General features: G+C 42.8%; 1 protein-coding gene across 4 annotated transcripts in view; it reads right to left on the reverse strand.

Moving 5' to 3' along the window:
- The window catches only part of Kcnq3 (potassium voltage-gated channel subfamily Q member 3), a 277,993-nt gene that overhangs the window by 30,105 nt on the left and 227,887 nt on the right, over positions 1-20,001 (reverse strand). For all 4 annotated transcript variants that reach the window (XM_029469949.1, XM_029469950.1, XM_029469948.1 and 1 more), the window contains 5 exons: positions 8,420-8,510; positions 7,559-7,685; positions 5,689-5,861; positions 2,138-2,293; positions 657-767 (listed from right to left, as the gene is read on the reverse strand). In XM_029469949.1, the coding sequence (XP_029325809.1) occupies positions 657-767; positions 2,138-2,293; positions 5,689-5,861; positions 7,559-7,685; positions 8,420-8,510 (658 nt within the window). The remainder of the gene's footprint in view (positions 1-656; positions 768-2,137; positions 2,294-5,688; positions 5,862-7,558; positions 7,686-8,419; positions 8,511-20,001) is intronic.

Below are 20,001 nucleotides of genomic sequence, written 5' to 3' on the forward strand. Positions count from 1 at the left end.
CGTGTTTCCAACCTTTAATTGCACCTCAGTTTTTAACTCATACCCTTGCCACAAAGAGCAAATGAGATGATGCAGGTAACACATTTGGCATGATTTAGGCACACAGTGAGTCCAAGATGAGCTTTCTATTTTCACTCTCATTATATCGCTGCAGAAGGAAGTTATTCTTTCACATGTCAAGAACAACTCTTGAGAGAAATGAAAACATTCAAAAATTTAAGGCAGAAAGTGTTAGGCCAAGAAAAAAAAAAAGTAATTCAGATGTGAAGTATGTGCGCTGTGTTAGGTTTTGGGCATCAACAGATGAAGACGGAGCTCTAGCCCCTAAAGATATCAGTCCTTGAGGTCAGGCAGAGATGGAAGCCTGCTAATGCACATGGAGTCAGAATGGCTATGGGAGGGGGCCACTGTCTTTGACTGAAGATGGTAGTACTGTTTAGCAAATGAGGAGGCATGTGAAGACATCACTCCTGGCACAAGGAAGCAGCACAAGCCATGGGGGAGGGGTGAGGCACCACTATGCTGACATAACAGTTGATAAATGATAGGATGTGGAACATCTAACTCAGGATACAAAAGGGTGAAATGTGAGGCTTGGAATTTGAGCTGGGTCTAGGCATTAAGGGGAACTTCCTGTCACAATCGAAGGAACTTACTGCCGGAAGGGCAAAAAAGGAGACGCCGATTAAAGAAAAGGTGGCAGCAATCAGACGTCCTTCCCAGGTTTTAGGTGTCTTGTCTCCATAGCCAATGGTGGCCAGTGTGATCTGAAAGAGAGAAGCGTTCAGACAGGGTTTCCCCAGATAAGGAACAGCAGGGGCAGTCAACAGAGCTCTGCTGTGTCAGCCTCTGCACCTGCTCGATGCTGCTCTCATTTATATGTAACAAGAGTCCTGCACCACTGCTCGATTTAAGGTTAGAGGTGTCCAACTAATTGTGAAAATGTGCACACATCCCTCTCTCTCTCTCTCTCTCTCTCTCTCTCTCTCTCTCTCTCTCTCTCTCTCTCTGTGTGTGTGTGTGTGTGTGTGTGTGTACAGTTGCTTCTTTATAGCCATAGCTTTCACATCTTGGGATTTAACCAACTATGCTTCAAACATTTCAATAAAACCAAATGATAAAATAAGACAAGTAAGAATTACAGCCTACCAAGCCTTTACATAGTATTCACATGTCATTAGGCACTAAAAGTAATCTAAGTTTGATTTAAACACATAGGAGGATGTCTTTGGCTCGTATGCAAATGCTACAGTGTTTTCTAGAAGGGATGAACACCTATACATTTTGATATCTTTAGAGAAGTGGAGGAAACTGAAATCAGCTTCCTGTTTCCACCACAGAATGGCTGTATTTGTGACTATATGGAATTTGTGACTATATGGATCTATGTGCAGCCACGTGATGAGTTGTGTTTGTCAGAGGATTTGTGTATGTCCTTATCTGTGCATGCCTGACTGTTCATGTGTTTGTCCTGAGCAGTCTATTCCAGTGTGTGCTTATGTGTTTATCGGGACACAGTTCACAACACCATGGCCTCTGGAGCACATTTGCTTGCCTTCAAATCTCAAGTGCCTTAAAGTAAGTATTAAACTATTTCACCTTCCTTCTATGGTTCTTGCCTCAGTTTCTCACTTTAAAAAAAAGGCTAACATGTGTTTGGGTTTAAACACTAGTTACTTAGCATAGTGATGTGAAGCAAATTAAGACTTCAGTGAGTGCCAGGATTAATACTTGTATAGGTGTTCACACTTTTATATGTGTCTTCAGGTCTGCATGTCATGCATATATCTGATACTGTTTTTCTTTCTTCTTCTTTTTTCCCCCCATTAACATGGCCTGAAAGATCTTTGCCTAGGACTGACAAGGCCAGGTCTCAGATAACCATGCAAAAAGATTGTTCTGGATTCTAATTTCTTACAAGCTCCATTAAAAAAAAGTTTCTAGGTACATTCCTCATTGGTAGAAGCTTCTTGATTCTTCTGTGTAAATTCGAAGGTGAAAGAGGTCCAGCCCTCAGTGGATGCAGAATGAAGTTGAGTTGAGTGTGCCCATACCCTGCTCTTCACTTCCCTCTGCATGTAGTGGTCAAGTCTCCATACGATCTCTCTAGGATCGTATTTCAAGGAAGGTGACTCACCAGGCCCCACCACAGAGCATCTGCATAGGTCTCAAACTCCTCCTTCATTTCCTCTCCTTGGGCATCCATTTCTGGCACATCCTTCTCCACCAGGTAGACAAGAAATGAAGAAAGGATGAGTGTCAGGAAGCCTATGTACCAGGCAGTGATGAGTTCCTAGAACAGTGAACAACAGAGGGAGTCAGCAGGAAGTCCTCGGTGGAAGCTTGAGCCAGGCAGTCTGGGAGTTGGAGTCCATGCTTGTTTGTCATGTTTACCTTTTCTGAGTCTCATGTCCTATCCATGGAAAACGGTGTGTGTGTGTGTGTGTGTGTGTGTGTGTGTGTGTGTGTGTGTGCAAGAATGCAGACATTCCCATCATTAACTACTGGAATGTTGTAAGTTCCAGGAGAAGAAAAGCCCTCTTCGTCTAGGTGACCTGATATCATAACTCAGGAGGTTTCCTGAGAAGGTGACTGGTCAGGAGAAAGTGTTCAGAGACAAGCACAGAATTTGGGAGACTCCATGTGTCACAGAACTGCACGGAGCAGTGAAAAAAAAATCAGCTCCGTGGGCAGATTAGCAGCAAAAGGCAGTTAGTAAGGCCCAGGAGACAAAGCCACGGAGAAGGACCCCACACTACCACCCTTTCACTGAGTGCTTCAAAGCACAACTAATCTCTCTTATCCATAAGATGAGAATTTTCATTTCATTAAACATACCAGTTATGTTAGGTGAATATAGTTTCGTTTTAATCCCAGAAGTGTGATATGGGGCTGCCTCAGATTGTCCCTAACTGCTAACTATCATTATCTCATGCTCTAGGAGGCCTGTGATTTTTTTTTTTCTATCTGCAAATAGTTTACCTTTGGAATGCTAGGGACACTTGAGAGGGTCTAAATGCAACAGCCCTGAGAGGACCTGGGGTAGCTGCTGGTGCCTGCTCATGCTGGTTCCTGCTGATGCTTTTGCTATTGCTGGATTATTGATCATCGGGGATATTCAGATGATGTAGACTGGACTTGCCCTAAGGAACGTCCTGCTCCTAAGCAGCAGGAAGTAGTCTAAAGAGGTCTATGCCCCTTTCCCTTCTAACTTTCTTTCTCTCCTACCTAGAGTTGAGGGGTTGGAAGGGATTAGGGAGGAATAAGGGTTGGAAGGGTATAAGACAATAGAAACCAGTAAAGTGGCTCAAAAAATGTGCCTACAATGTGTAGCATACTGATTTTCAAAATAATAATAATAATAATAATAATAATAATGTAGAACAAAAGAGTCCTACAGGTGTCCTGGATACCCTTGGTGGAATTCAGACAAGCCTTTTTATGTTAAAGTGATTCTTGCATATTAGAATATATGAAAACATAAAAGACAAACGTGACTTATGATCTCATAGATAGTGCCACACAGTGAGAAGCAAACACAGATCTGTGATTGGTTAAAAGGAAATGCTAGAGTAAGGAGAACCAAGAGGTGGTAAAGCTTCAGGCTGATGGAGATGATCCCTAGGGGCCTCTGCTGCTTGATGTCCTCTGTAGAGGCTTAGCCTGGTAGAGTGGGTGGGAGAAATCAAGATTATAGGGGAACATGATCTGGATGTAAAGCGGTGTTTTTACTGGGGCATCTCAGGGAGCTCTTGTTGGCAAAGCTGTCTTTCCCATGGCAGTCAGGAGAGGCTCACTGGCAATTCTTACTGCATTGGCTCACAGAGTTGCTGCTGCCCACACTACCCTTTCCTGCAGGACCAAATGAGGAGGCTCCAGCCATCTGCGTTCACTTCTTACCTTCATTATGGTTATTTCCCTGGATTGTTTTACCCCGTTAGAGAGAGTACTGTGGTCTGAATGAGAACTACCCTTCCTAGGCTCAGATATCGAACATTTCTTTCTGGGCTGGTGGTGCTAATTGGGGATGCCGTGGCAACTTTAGAGGTTAGGGCTTAGCTGGTAGAAGTGGGTCACTAGGGGTGGGACTTTGAAAGGCTTCCTTGGTTCCACTTCCTGTTCTGCTATCAAGTAAACAGCCTCCAACACACAGCCCTGCTGCCTCAGTGGCTCTGCCCAACCTTCCCCACAACAGTGTACCGAAACTCTGAAACCGTAAGTCAAAATACATCTTGCCTTCCTCACTGTTTTATCAGGTGTTGTGTGAGGTCAGTGTCAAGATAAGAGAGCCCAGTGGCTTTTCCTTAAGAGTGCCACTGTTTTGTATTCAGTCTGCTTCTTCCACACTATTAGGCTTCTCTTCTCATGGTCTTACTTTCCCCACGGTGTCGTACGTACACGGCACTCATGTATACTCACATATGCAAAGGCAAATGGTACCAATACTGGAGTGGGAGGTTCTCCTCTGAGGGTCTGCCCTCAAAGAGATCTGATAGGGGAAAGGAAGTTGCCCACTCCTTCCCCAGGGGCTTTCTGAAGACCCCTACAAAGCCTCTTGCTGGTGTAGACTGCAGCTGGGAACCTCTGCCTCCCTGGGCTCCTGCAAGCCCGAAGATTGCTTGGTTGTTTCTTTAGAAACAGCTGCTTGATCATGTGCAGCATGCAGATACACCAGCTGTGCTGGATCATTAGGTGGTGGGATAATGGCTGGCATCGGGAGTTAAAGTGGGTTTCGTAGTCATTTACAACACTGTTCAAGCAAATCCTGACTCTGTATAACTTTCACCAGCAGCTCGGTAGCGGAATCTATTCTCTCCCATGGCAAGTATTCCAGCAGTTAGCTCTGGGATCAAGGGACTGTGACTGCTGTATCACCAGTGTTGGGAAGTAGAGGCATCAAATCTTTTCCTGTTTTTAAAATCTGTTCTGCAGGATCTGCAAGGGCTTTTTTCCCCTGCCTTGGTGACTCAGAGCTCAGTTTCCTGACACATGAGACCCAGCCAGCATACCTGACTCTGGAAGCATGAACCGATAGAGGTCCTGGGGCACATTTGTCATGGGAGTGGTGCTTGGCTTGTTGTAACTATAGGATCAACACTAGAAATCTCACCCTGGTAATACAGATTTTTTTCTTCTCAGTGTCTCTGAATGTCAGAGAAGTCAAGTATAGAACTTGTCCCAGAGTGCAAAAAATGGATTAATTAAAAAACAAAACAAAACAAAACAAAAACCCAAAATAACACGGATAGAGTTTGGATCCAAATTAGTCAGTGGGACTCCAAAATTCTCCCCCCCCCTCACTTGTTATATGCTGCCTTGTGTGAGTTCATTCTACCCTTCAACCATGTGGGGGTATGGATATTACCACTGAGCTGTTGAATCATAAATGGTAATCTCAGCTGTAGAAATGAGAAAACTGAAGGCCAATGAGAGGTGAATGACTTTTGCCAAACTTACTAGCTTATAATGGAACTGAGACTTAAGCTCAGGTTTGCCTGTGGTCTATATCTACCTCCCTGGGCTACATCTACATATTTTTTCTCTACTTCCTCCTCTTTTTCCTTGTTATTATCATTGTCAGTTTTGGCAGCATGACTACCCTCATGGACACTGCAGGAAGATGGTTCTGTAGAAAGGTACAAGTAGGAGAGAAGCCTTCTTAATTGATGGCTTTTCCATAACACTTACTTTGCTGTGGGCACAGATAGCTGAGCCCAGGAGTTTCCAGGTGCCACCCCTTCTATCCATTCGAAGCATGCGCAGGATCTGCAGGAAGCGAAGGCTTCGCAGGGAGGTGGCCAAGACATTGCCCTGGTTTCCCACAGCAACCACTGGCACAGAGGCAATCAGTACGAAGATGTCTGGGAAAGAGAACAAACCGTGGCAGAGAACAGAGAGAAGGTCATGCAAAAGAAAGACCCCATTTCTAGCACTGTCTAGGAGCTGATGAACATGTATCAAGCAGAGGCTGTTCTAAGCAGTTGTATTGAGCGTGACGTCATGCCAGTGATAATGGATTATGCTGTGAATGATGAGGAAATGAACCTTTCGACACCACCACTGACTTCCTAGGAGCTAGGGACAGACCCCGTTAGGCTCCACCTCTGGTTCGTACCTCTGTGCACAGAGGTACAATTTCTCAACGTTCCTTATGTGGCACTTGGCATTTGATAGCAGATGAGTTGTGGAGAAGAGGGCATTAGGGATTGCTCAGGCTCCAGAAGTGAAGCCTGATGCTCAGGCTCTGTTTTAATGTGGTTCTTCTGAGTAAGCAGAAAATGAGACGGGATCTTGGGTGTTAGTCATTGAGCGATTCGTACAGGGGCGTTAGATTTTTCCAGAACTGTGGTGTTAAGGTGCTGTGGTGGTTTAAATGAGAATGGATCCCATGGGCTCATATGTTTGATTGCTTGGTCCCAAAAGGTGAAACTATTTGGGAAGTATTAGGAGGTGTGGCCTTTTTAGAGGAGGTGGGTCACTAGAGAAGGCGGGCTTTAGAAAGCTCAACGCCACATTAGGCTCAGTTGTTCTCTCTCTGCTGCCTGGGGATCAGGTTGCAAGCTGTAATCTTCTCTCTCTCTCTCTCTCTCTCTCTCTCTCTCTCTCTCTCTCTCTCTCTCTCTCTCTCTCAGCTATAATCTCTTAGGTGCTCTTCCAGTGTCATGCCCAGCACTGTGATCCATACTGTGATGGCTGCAGACCAACTTTCTGAAACCATAAGCAAGTGCCTAATTAAATGCTTTCTTTACAACGATGCCTTGGTCACGGTGTTTCATCCCAGCAATAGAAAAATAATGAAGACTAGTAGGATCTGCTTGCTAGTTATGAAACTGGAAGAACTCAGTTCTGTGAACTTCAGTTTCTTTCTCTGTAAAACAGGTAAAATGTGGTCCAGCAGAAACACACTGTTGACCACCAATGGAGTGGCACTTCCTATCCCCACTGGACTGGAAGACACGGGTGATTTGAGCTATTTTGGTGACCAAGTGTGCTTCTGTTTGGGCACTGGGGATATACACTATTTGGTGCTTTGTGGTTTCTTTACAACCCAAATGCAAAGAGTGAGCCCAGTCCTCAACCACCAAGGATCACTACCTGTCTAATATGTCAAGGAACAGTTCAAGGAGATGGATTTTCTCTTTTTTTTCTTTTTTTAATTAGGTATTTTCTTGATTTACATTTCCAATGCTACCCCAAAAGTCCCCTAAACCCTCCTCCACACTCCCTTTCCCCCCACTCCCACTTCTTGGCCCTGGCATTCCCCTGTACTGAGGCATATAAAGTTTGCAAGACCAAGGAGCCTCTCTTCCCAATGATGGCTGACTGGGCCATCTTCTGATACATATGCAGCTAGAGACATGAGCTCTGGGGGGTACTGATTAGTTCATATTGTTGTTCCACCTATAGGGTTGCAGACCCCTTTAGCTCCTTGGGTACTTTCTCTAGTTCCTCCATTTCAACACCAGATATTTTGGCACTCTTCACCCATAAAACTTTCTTAGAGAAATACTATAGGAGAGGACTGAGGCCACCACTGGACCCAATTCTCAGGGCTTACCCAACATGCACAGGGGCTTCCTGGCAAACTTTAGCCGTCCACGCCAGCCTTTGTATCGACAGCAACATCCTGCAGCCCAGATCCTCAAAGCAAACTCAGCTCCAAAGATGAAAATAGCAAAGGTTTCCTGTGTGAAACAGGGGATGGCACGAGGTTACCTAGTATCCAGTGTCAGGACTACTGAGCTCAGAGGAAATGGGTATCTGCTGCTGCTGCACTAGTGGCGAGGATACTGGGGCCAGGGGAAGAAGTGCATGTTGGTCATTGTGACAGCTCCTGTCTTCATCCCGCCATGTTAACCCTCTATGCAAAATGAATCCAGGTCTAAGCTTTTCTGAAGATTCCATTCCAACCAATCACTTTTTTTTTTGGTCCACTGAATCTATTAAAATACCCTATAAGTGAGGTCAAACACAATCTGCTAACCCCACCCAGAACACTCAGACTCTGCTATCCTAGCTGGCCAGTGTTGCTAACCTTAGCTTTTGAGCCAGCCATTGCCTCATGTGTTTTGTAGTGTTATCCTCAGTTTATGTTTTGAGAAATCAAAGAAGGGTCAAGGTTTAGCATGGAGTACATCTTTAGGTGAACTTTTAGAGGGCCAGGAAGCTATGTTTTTATCATTTAATACTGGTGGTTTGGGCTTGGACTACATGCTCCTTATTTCTGTCCAGAACAGTGGATCATCATCAGGAAGGCTATGCCTATGGCAGGCCTGGCAAGACAAAGGGGGCATTGCTTTTTCTTGGACCTTGACTTGGCTAGAGACATTAGGAATCTGAGATCTAGGCCAATAGTTTCCAGCTAAATGGCACCTAGAGCTTCCATCCTGGAGTACAGTGCCAATGAACCATAGCTTACCAGCAGCAAAAGCCAGTCTCCAGACACAGTCTCATATTCCTTGAAGGTGGTGAGCACGGCCAGAATCAAGCATCCCAGGACAATCAGGAACCTAGAAGGAAGGAAGAAGGGATGAGGGAGCTTTAGTCCTGGCTGGTGCAGCAGAAAGGGGGGGTCAGTGAGACACTGAACAGTATAGTGTCACATGCTTTATAGGTTACTTCATCCATCAGCCACAGCAACCCTGAAGGTGGGAAAAATGATGAACAGCACTGAGAGTGGTTAAGAAAGGAGCAGGGAATGCCAGTGCCAAGAAGTGGGAGTGGGTGGGTTGGGGAGCAGGGCTCTGGAAGGGTATAGGGGACTTTTGGGATAACATTTGAAATGTAAATGAAGAAAATAAAAATTGAAAAAAAGAAAGGAGCATGCTGTTGCTCGATCAGTTAGACATTTTAATTTTTTTTTTTTTTTGTCTTGGAACACATTTTCTGACTTCCAGCCTTGTCTAGGAATTTAACCACAATCACCAACCTCTTCAATCTGTTAGGCTTTTTATTTGAAATGAATAGCTTTAACTTTTAAGTAAAACCTACCTACTCTGAGCCCTGAATCCTCTTCTCAGGTGAGGGTGATGACAGTGTTGATGGTGTCAACATCAGTACCTCTCCCCACTACATTTGGTCATCACCGTCACATGCCACTTCACACATGCCAGTTCATCATCCTTAGAGTGACTCTTAAGGTCAATATGGCCATTCCCCTGCTGTAGCATTTTAAAGAACAGTATTGTGTAAAATGTTAAGTGCTTGGTTCTACAACATACAGCACTAACCTCAGCTCTATGAGATGTGCCTTCAGTTGGCATTGAACATGGAAGTGGATGCCAAGGCTGAGTTGGTATATAAAGAAACACCACGTGTCCCAGAGCCCAACTCCTATAGCAGAAGTAGGAGTCTTTCAGACTCTTCCCAATATCTCATCTGGTATGCATGTAAACATGGGGATGGCTCCACAAGATGTACATGGCTGTACCCTGTGACTCATGCTCTTGTATGATTGCTTCAACCAAGTCCAAGCGGACACCAAGACTCACTCCTTCTTTGCTCTCTTCATTATATGTCAAAAGCCACTAGATAGTCATGCCCATGACTGTGCCACACTGCATCGAGTTACATCTCCACAGACTGGAGGTAGAGAATCTCTTTCTGGCCTCAACAAGGCCTCAGCATAGGACCGAATTAGACCACTGATGCTCAGAAACTGTGAGTTGCATAAAGAAATGGTATCATTAAAGTCCACCAAGATAGTGGCAATTTGTTACATAGAGTGGTAGAAAATTCAGTATGGGATGGGAATCGGCCAAGTGCATCTAACTTTCAGAGTTGGATGACCATGTGGTCTGTGTTGCTTGGTCAGTCATACTCCACTCCTGGAGAGCAGAGGCTGTACCAGGTTTGCTTATATTCAGTGACTAACCCAGGGCTCAGAGCTCTAAGTAACCAAGAATTGCTTAAAGAAAATATCAAAGTGACTTCCATAATTCCCTGTTGCTGGAATTAAAGACACAGAACACACACACACACACACACACACACACACACACTTTCTTACACAGACATGAGTACACTGGATAGTATGTATACAAGTTATATACATACAAATTATATGATTGGTAGATCACCAATGTCAGTTTCTGGTTTCAATCCCTGGCAACACACCCATATATGACACACACATATGATACATACATACACATACACACATATGACACACACACAGCACATAAACATACAGTGTATTGATCGAGCACTTGCTTAGCATGTGTTAAGGTCTGGCTTTAATTCCTAGTACCACATGTGAACACATGCACACAGAGGCATATACGATAGAGACACATAGTGTACATACATGTGTATGCACACATATGCATACATATAACAGCTTCCCTGTGTCTGTTGTTTGCTTTTCATGATTTTAGTCATTCATTGCTAGCCTACTCTGAGAATATTAAATGCAAACTCCATAAACAAGCCATTGATGGGTATTACATTACTTTATTATGATTTATTACTGTCCATGTTCTACTCAGGTTAGTTATTCCTATTAATCTTGTACTGAGCTTAGTCTGTAAATTAAGCTTTATTACAGGCAGGCAACAAATATAGAAACACACAGTATGAATAGTTTGCTTCTACCTACTATTTGGACATTTACCGAGCACCCTAGCACACATCAAAAAGGACCATGGAGATATCTGTATCTATATCTGTAGTCAGCTCAATGAGTGCTGTGGTCAGTGATTGCTGTCATGACTGGCGAAAGAGAAGGGATGAGGAGGTGATAAGGGTTTCCTGAAAGATAATCCTCCTGGTGGTCTCAGAAGGACTGAACAGAGTGACAGGAAGAGCAAGAGGAGCACATTGAGGCTCTTGTTGCTAGGATACGACAAAACAAATGTCGGGTGTGTGGTGGCCTCAGGCCCAAGAAGATGAGAAGCTTCGAGAGAATGTGCTGAATTTGAAGTCCAAGTGAAACTCTACATCGTGTCAATCAAAACCCAAGATTAAACTTTACAAGAAAGGTTGATATCCTATGGACCTAGTCTAACACTGTGGGAGAGGAGGTGGAGAAATCACCTTTATCCCACCATGCAGTTTCAATCTAGTTCTGATCAGTCTGCAGCATGCAGCACCCAGACTTAACCAGCAGGGGGCAGCCAACAACCACACAACTAGCTATGTACCGGAGTCATTGGGATCTACTTTCTGAGACTGGAGAAAGACCAATAATTTATGAAACTCAAATCATCTAGGAAGGCCTTCTAACCCCAAGAAGAGAAGACATTTTTCAGCTTCTTGCAAAGTTCAAACTGTCCTTAAAATAGCTCGAGTTCAGTAGTCAGCCTCTGTCAGCCTTGCTGACAGAAGCCAGATGTGTCTGAGCTGCAGCAGCACCTGCCCTTCAGGTTCCTTTGTCTGGTGCTCTGTAGATGCCCCACTAACATTTCTTTTTCTTCTCTCCTGTACCCTTTGCAACTCTGAGCTCCCTCTCTGCAGCCCTTTCTGTTTATTTCCCTTACCCCTCACTACCTTGCTCATCCCTGTGTCTCTTCTTCCACCCCATCCCTACCTTCCTAGGCTCTGCGCACTCACATCCTCTCCCTCACTCTGTGGTCTTCAGGCCTAGAATAGGAGGTTTGGGAAGAGATCCCTGAGGGGATTTAGCAGGGCCCTTCTGTCCACAGTTCCAGGCTGTGTTTGAGAGCAATGCTGGTCGGTGTCAATGCCGTCCTCATGCCCTTCCCCCAGACACAGTCACCTCCATGCTTCTCCTGAAGAACTCTTTCCTTATCTGCTACCATCTTTCAGCCAAGCAGGAGCTAAAGAAGTCAGGGGAGAAACACATCAGGGCACTCTGAACTGCACACTATTCGGAACTGTATGGCTCAGGCAATCAGTCCCAGGCTCAGTGCGTCCTGCCCAGGTCTGCTCAGTACCAGACCTCCACCAGGCAGCACCCAGGGAGACACAGACAGCTCTTCCGTCAAGAAGGTAAAGGAGGACATGCCATGACACTGAGATAAGGAGGTGGAAAATGCACACACATATGTTGCCATTTCTATTTGGTCTTTTCTTTCTATTTTCCTGAGAACATCAGTGGAGCCATGGGAAGAGTCACTACTTTATATACATACTTATATAGGTAAGGCCAGAGCTTCCAAGATCAGGTGACAGCAACACCAAGGGAACAAGAGACTCCACTTTGCTGAGAGCCAATAAGAGACCTTGATGGAGAATTTGCAGGGAATCCACCAAGTAGGTGAAGGTACCAGGCCACCCCATTTAACTGGGAGGATAGCTCCCTTTCTGCTCCTCTGGACTCTCACATTTGAGAAGTCTTCAATCAGGGAGCCTGCTGGGACTTTCAGTAACAGTGGGGCAACTTTCCACCAAATGTCCCTCAAGGCTAGGGAGGCAGGCAGCAGCTGGATACACTTGATTATCATTAGAGTTCCTTCATTGAAAGTGATGAAAGTTCTCCCATCCTAGGCAGGTGTAGGCAGAATGAACTAATGGAACGGGTGTGCCTGGCTCCTTCACACCTGACTTGCCTCAAGGCACTGCCATGGTTCCTGGTTCTTGAGCAGATGAAATACACCTGACAAAGAGTTGCTAATAAAGTCTACATATGTAAAGAACTCAAATATTTCAACAATAAGAAAATCAAATAACTAAATTACACTGGTCTAAAAATCTGGATATATGAAATATCTATGTATGTACATATACACATAATATACATATAATATAGATATACATATTATATATATATATTAAATCCCAACTGGTCAAGGTCTCAAAATAATATCTGATTATTTTTTAAACTCTAGTATGGACTGGTCGAGATTGCCTGGAATGCAGGACTCCAACTGCTGCCAACTTATCTGAAGGAAATGCTATTATCGACTGGTAATGTTTGTTAGATAAGAAACAGGACTAAGTCTTTTTTGTTTTTTGTTTTTTTTTATTAAAAAAAAAAAGACTTAACCAGGAAAAAAAAAAAAGAAACAGGACTAAGAATGTGCCATCCCCTAGAGACATGGACATGAGCATATAAGCAATACTCTTATTTCCCTAGTGTTTCCTTCTCCTGACTCTGTTCATAATATATTCCCCACGAAAGTTCTAGCAACCACAACATTCAAGGAACCCCGAGAAGCCTGTTTTTGTCCCTTTAGAGGCCCAAGTAAGCATGTGAGCACAACATGACACTGGCGGCAGAGTGATGGTGACACCCTGGCCTTCTGCTCTCAGCCTAGTCTGTCTCCCACAATGCCATTTTTTGTTTTGTGTTCAATAAAGTGGAGAGAGCTTTGACAGGATGTAATGTGTTGCCTTTCATTAAATCCCAACGATACCAGGGAAACAGATGAACTATTACACACCAGGACATTTTAAATGTGATAGGTGTTTTCTTTGCCTTTTTTGAGATCTGACCTATGTTCTCCCTTTTCCTTCTGGAACTCATTTTCTCTGCTCAAATGTATCACATGCTTATTTATCTGCGAGGTTCAAATAGTTCAAAACAATGTCATGTGATGTCAGAATCTAACAGTACATATGAAAAAGTACAAAGAGTAATTTTAAAATGATTCAAAGTGATTGCTTCTTTTTATCCTATGATGAAAGGACTGCAACTACAACAAGTTAAGAACACCCTGTGAACAGAGGCCACATCTCAGGGTGAGCCAAACAGTACATACACAAGCTAAGCAGAGCAGTGCTCACATGTCATGATAAAGAACAGCTAGAGACGTATCATCTCTGGACTAGACACAGGGAGATTAGAAGAAAAGAGCCCAGGGGAAAGTACCCTCATCACTACCTTTCCTGTCTCCACTCTACCCTTAAAACACATTTTCTCATTATTTTTCTAAGTAGACTGATCAAGTCCCAGGTCTTTAGCAAGAAAATCTGGCTCTCCTACATCACATCATTCCACAACATAATGAATATGAGGAAGGATCCCACAATATGCTACCTACAAGAAACTCACTTTTGCACCAAAGGCCCAAATGTGTTGTCAGTGAAAAGACAGGAAATACTTTCCCCTGAATAGTAACCAAGGTACAGCAGAAGTGGCTCTAAGAATATCAAACCTTTAAGCAGAAGTGAAGAGCAAAATTGCTATGAGAGGCCCAGGAGAGCATCACAGACAAATAGGTTTCAATGCATTAAGAAGACATAGAAGTTGTAACCAAATGCACAACCAACAACAGAACTCCAAAATATACTAGGCTTCCCTATGCTTGTCTCCTCAGTCTTTATCTTTCTAATCATAGCAGATTTAAAATTTAATTAAAACATAGAAGACTCTCCAAATTCTATTTCCTTTCCTAACTCCCTATTTTTCTCTCATCCAATTGATGTATCCTTTGTCTTCCAAGGATGTCCTTAACTGATCTTAAGATCTGTCACCTTCTCTATTATGGTGCCCTCCTTCCCTCAACAAACTACCGGATAGTCACTTGTTACATATTAGGAGTTAAGAGTGGACCATACTTGCCTCTTAAAAGCTTGCACTCCATCTCTTGCTCTAGAAACAACAGTAGGAGAATATTCTTCTGATCACTCACATAGGATTTTGTTTTTCACTCTTCATAAACTTTTGCATCCCTTGACATGCCTGGGTACTCTAGGCTGTGAGCATCCAATGACAAGCACAGTGCATCTTAGATTGTTCTAATGAAGTAAGGATCCTATGATTTCCTTTGGGGGAGCAAAGCTCTTGGCACAAGGCAATACTTGAAGAAGCTTTCAGTTTTCATTTTATTTCCGACTCTGCTGTTTCACCTCTGTAAGCATGGGGGGAAGCTCTTTCTCCATGTTTTCATGTCTACATCTATGACGTATACAACCCAGGGAAATGGCACCATAGGTCTTTTTGGACTGTTTTTTATGGGTTCAAGATGGAAAAATCTGAGTTCAGATATCAGCTGTGCTACTTGCTACATGGAGGGTGGTTTCATCACTTGCAAATGGCAATGGCACAAGCTCCTAATTCAGGCTGCTGTGAGAAGTAAATGAGAGAATGCTCTTGGGTGACATAGTGTCATGCTTGTCACAGCATGCTGATCTGAAATTTCTTAGCTTGAATGGGTCATGCCAGCAGCTAGGTTCCACATGGTTAACAGACTCACTTAATAGTTCATCAACATCCCAAAATTACTTATTTAAAATTGAAAAATCTATGAGAAATTAAAAGAAGTCAGAGTAAGTCTGTGTGTCAGTTCCATCACAGACTTCCTTGTCCACATCAGGCTGAGTCACACGTTGCCTATTTCTAAAGAGCCTTTCAGATTCATTCAATCTTCTATAAGCAAACCATAATTTTGGAGGTTTGTGGCTTCTGCCTTGGGATAAGGTTATCGGCTTTCTCCAGACCTAGAAACTCTCTGTTCTCTTCTGCAACAATAACAGTTGAAATACACACCAAATTCATTAGCATACACATAACACTCCTTTGACTCTGTTCACATTTGACGTTTCCATATAAAGGCAGTGTTGTCCTAACTCTGACAGATTGCAAGGTGTCTCCCTGTTGAATGGTGATAGGAGCCATTGGCAAGGTCCTTCCATCTCCACAATGCCCCAACTGTGGTATCTGTTACTATCAATTTGGCATCCAAAATTTGCGTGACAGGCTTCGATATGCCACAGAGAGATGTAGAGTTATATTTTAAGGATCTTCCTAAGATCACGGCACCTGCAAGGTTTCCCTGAAAACCCAGAGCAACAAAGGAAAATATTGAAGGCTGTGGAGTAGAGCTGTAGCACACAGATACCAAGATGGCCCCAAGATTCATCTTAATGACATCCCTGGGGAATTCTCACCACTTAAAAGAGGCTAGGTAAGACTTGTTTCTAGTGGGTAGAATATGTTAAGGAGATGGGATGCTATTTTGGGGATTAGATTATAAAGGACTGTGAATTCCATTTTGCTGTAGACTTTGCTTTCATGAAGCAAGCTGTTAGGCTAGATATATCTTCATAGTATTGAAATAAAAGCACCATCCACCCAAAACTGAATCCTTCAGGAACTGGTGTCTCCAAACAGCCACTAAAGGGATTTTGATAGAGAACCATCTTTAGCTGAGTCTTCACATGAGACTCAGTCAAGGCTTATGGCATGATCCTGAGAATCAAACCTGAAGTCCTAATACAGAGGGAGAGTGTGGGAGGAGGAGATTAGGGAGATAGATGAAGAAGAAGAAGTGGAGAAGAAAAGAAGGAGGAGAGGAAAGAGACATTATCTCTCATGTGTAAGACTGTGTTTTGGGCAAGAATGCTACACAGCAAGAGATATGAATACAGTTTTACTTAGGTATAGATCTTGTCCCAGCTACCAGAAGACCTTGAGAAGACTTTAGTTTTCTGAAATCTCATTTCATTATCTATGAAACGGGAGTAACAAACAAGGGGATCTCTGATATCTGAATACTCTTTACTCAAGTCTTGTCACATGGAAGATCTCAGACAGCATAAATACTCCTCATAACTAAAAGGTATTTTCCTAATAGGGGCTCCAGGCTGGTGAGATTAACAATAAACATTGGAGTGTCATGGCTTTGCAGATCAGGCTCTGCTACCTCAGCAGACATCTTGAATAGCTCAGTCAAAACCATTTCCCAAAGAAAGAGGTTAAGCTTACAAAGCATACAGGATTGTATGACAGTTGATGGAAATGATGAGAGAGCTGATGACTGGTTGATTGATGGAATGAGACAAGGTCACTATATATATTGCATGCTGGCCTCAAACTCACAATCCTACCTGATTATTATAGACATGTGCTACCACAACTGGATGAAGGATGTTTGAAATACAATGGAACAAATACAAAGGATGCTCTTGAAAAACTGAAGACAAACCAACTGGTCCATGAAAGGGATGAAACATCCCGTGATCTTTGGATAAGTTCTTTTAAACTCTACACCCAAAACAATGAGAGAGCAATGTAAAGAGGAGTGGTTATTTATTTTAGTTCATAGTACTGAAGGATTGGTTCATAGTTGCTCGGCCTTATATAGTTGGGCTGAACAGCATGGGAGGGTGTGCTAGAGAAGAACTGTTTGCCACAGGGCAGCAGAGAAGAAGAAAAGGAATGATGGGAGGGCACAAAATGGTGCCTCAGTGACCTAATTTCTCCACCTAGATATCACCTCTTATTTTACGTAGTGCAATAATGCCACCATATTATAAATCCATCAAGGGATTAGTTCCCTCTAGAAGAGAGTAATTTTCTGCTGATGCTCTTACAGACATACATAGAGGTATGTTTCACTAACCTATGTTTCTAAATTTTATTGACTTAACAATCAAAATTAACCATTGCAATTCTTCTCTCTCAGAGGGTTGAAATAATATAATGTGAAGTCATGTGATGTCATATAATTTGGCTTTTTATAGCCCCACCCCACGTGGCTGCTGATAGTGTGCCTGCGCTCCAGTGGATAGTCCCACACCTGTGCACATTATTGTCAGTAGTAATTGGACTCACGGTGTTAATAATAACAATAATAACAGTAACAGATTAAATGAAATTGGGAAAGAAGTGGCGTGATTCCTGAAATCAATCTGTAAGCCCCACACGCTCAGGGACCAGGTAACTTCACAGAGCTCTGTTAATTACACATCAGAAGAATCATGGACAAGAAGCTCATGGACAAGAAGAATCATGGTATAGAATCTCATGGGACAGCCAAGCGAGTAAGGATAAGTATTCAAAAGTGTCAATATATCAATGTGCTCAGAATTAGGTACTAATAGGATACTAATCAAACACTAGATTTTTTTTCTTATGCTAATACAAGATATGCCAAGCACTCACTTAACAGTATATTTAAAATGATTGTTGTTATAAGCTTTTGTGCTCTTGAAAAGAGAAAGAAAAATGATATAACTAACAATACCTGGCCAACCATTACTCTACATGCACATGAGTACCCAACCCACTGTCATGTAAGGTAGTGCAGATTTTTACCATCTGAGTTAACAGGTAGCAAACACTGGTCCTCAGACCAGATATAGCTCACTGCTAATTTCTGTAAATCAAGTATTTTTGGATCACAGCCATGCTCACCTGTCAATGCATGACTGCTTTTATAACATGGCAGGAGAGTTGAGTAGTTGCAATGGAGAGATCTTCTGATGTAATAAATATGCTAAGAATATTTATTATTCCAGTTCTCCAAGAGAATGTGCCAGCAAATGAATAGCATCATCTCAGGACTATTTACATATCTGATGTCATGCAGAAAAATAATAAACCTAAAATAGGAGACTTAATCCTAAAACACCCTTGCTAACCATAGCATGCTTTGAGAAATGACTACATGAGTAAACCAGGCATATCCACATTTGTGAAGGAGTTCACTGAAGAAATTAACACAAATGATGAACAAAGACTATATTAGGATTTATATGCCTGCCATTAGAAACATCTGTATAAACTCCATGGTATGTCACCATGGTGAATTGTTTCCTTTCATTCACATCTCCCTTTCCTCCTTCTTCCTCCTTATCTATACTCCCTTTCCCCTCCTTTCCCAACTTCCTCTTCTTTTTCCTCCTCTCTCTCCTTCTCCATCTCCCTTCTCCTATTTTCCTTCTTCCATTTGTGGGACCGGGATTGAACCCAGAGTGTCCTTGGCCCTAGGCAATTGCTCCACCACCAAGCTCCCTTCATATTCTCCCTTCCCATGTTCTCCACCCAACTCTTAAATCCATCGCACCATGCCACTTCCATTTCAAATCCTAAGTCCCTTGGGCTAGCTCTGTAGCTGGTCAGACCTTGGGCTTGTAATCCTTCAGCATCAATCTCTCAAAGAGTTGAGATTGAGGCGAAAGCACTTCTTGAGTGTTTTGTCCTCTCATTCATACTTTAAAAGTACAACATCAATGTTTACACTCACTATTACTGCCCTAGGCTTGTATCTAGATGACACTAATTGGGTGCCACTTTGAGCTTTAAAGCAGTCATGGGAGATTTCATCATGGAAAGACTAGGGTTCCAGAGATAAACTGGACATGCCAGTGTCTCATGTTTAGCCTTCTCCTTGGTTTCTGAATTTTCATAGGGAGTAGCATGAAGTGCAGCCCTGTCAGTATGTTCAGAGTTAATGGCTGTAACATCCTTACTGACAATTAGTTGGCACTCAATAAATGCCACTTTCCTCGCAGTTTGCTGACAAAGGCATGCCCACTTACAAATTATTCATAATTGGGAGCATAAACCTAGAAGCAAAGGGGAGCTGAGATTAAATTCTGACCTCAATGATTATTGTGTAACTTTGGCTAGGTACCTTAATTTCACTGCTCCACCAATACCTCCCAGTTATTTTGAGTTTCCCCAAGAACTCTAACAAGAATGAATCATCCTTAGATTGGGGTTAGCCTAAGATATTGGGTTAGTGCTTGACACATATTAAAATCATTACTCCGAGTATTATTATTATTATCATCATCACAATAAAACAGCATCTGGAGAACATGTAAATTCTCAGTAGCTGGAAATAATTGTTTTTATTAAGTACTTCTGGGCATCGCCTTTAGAGAATACTCCCAAATGATGCTAACCTATATTTCTGCATCTTTTACACACTGTCAACTGTAAGACATTACAGCTGTATGTATATCCAAGAAGGAAAAACTTCTGATTAAGTTATGTTAGCCATTGTGATATCTCTCATCCTCCTTCTAGAGATGTGAAGCTGAGAAAAATATATTTCCAACTAAGGCCTTTTGTATCTCCCAATACCTCCTGCTCTAATGCCTATGATGTGCAGCTCTTCTCTAGCACACCTAATGCCACTGTCAAGCACACCATCATCACATCTCCCTTGGATCATTCTAGACTCCTGAATGATCTCCAGCGTCCTAGAACCTTAACCCATCCAGTCCATCTACCACACTCATCTTTCTCTGCCTCTTCCTTATTATGCCTGGCCTCCACATTCACTAATGCCTTTGATTGGCTCAGCTCCTTTCTTCGTCTCCATATTCCTCCCACTATGCCCCATGATCACAGAACTTAGGTCTTGG

This window comes from Mus caroli, chromosome 15 (genome assembly GCF_900094665.2).
Source record: "Mus caroli chromosome 15, CAROLI_EIJ_v1.1, whole genome shotgun sequence".
NCBI classification, from domain to species: Eukaryota; Metazoa; Chordata; class Mammalia; order Rodentia; family Muridae; genus Mus; species Mus caroli.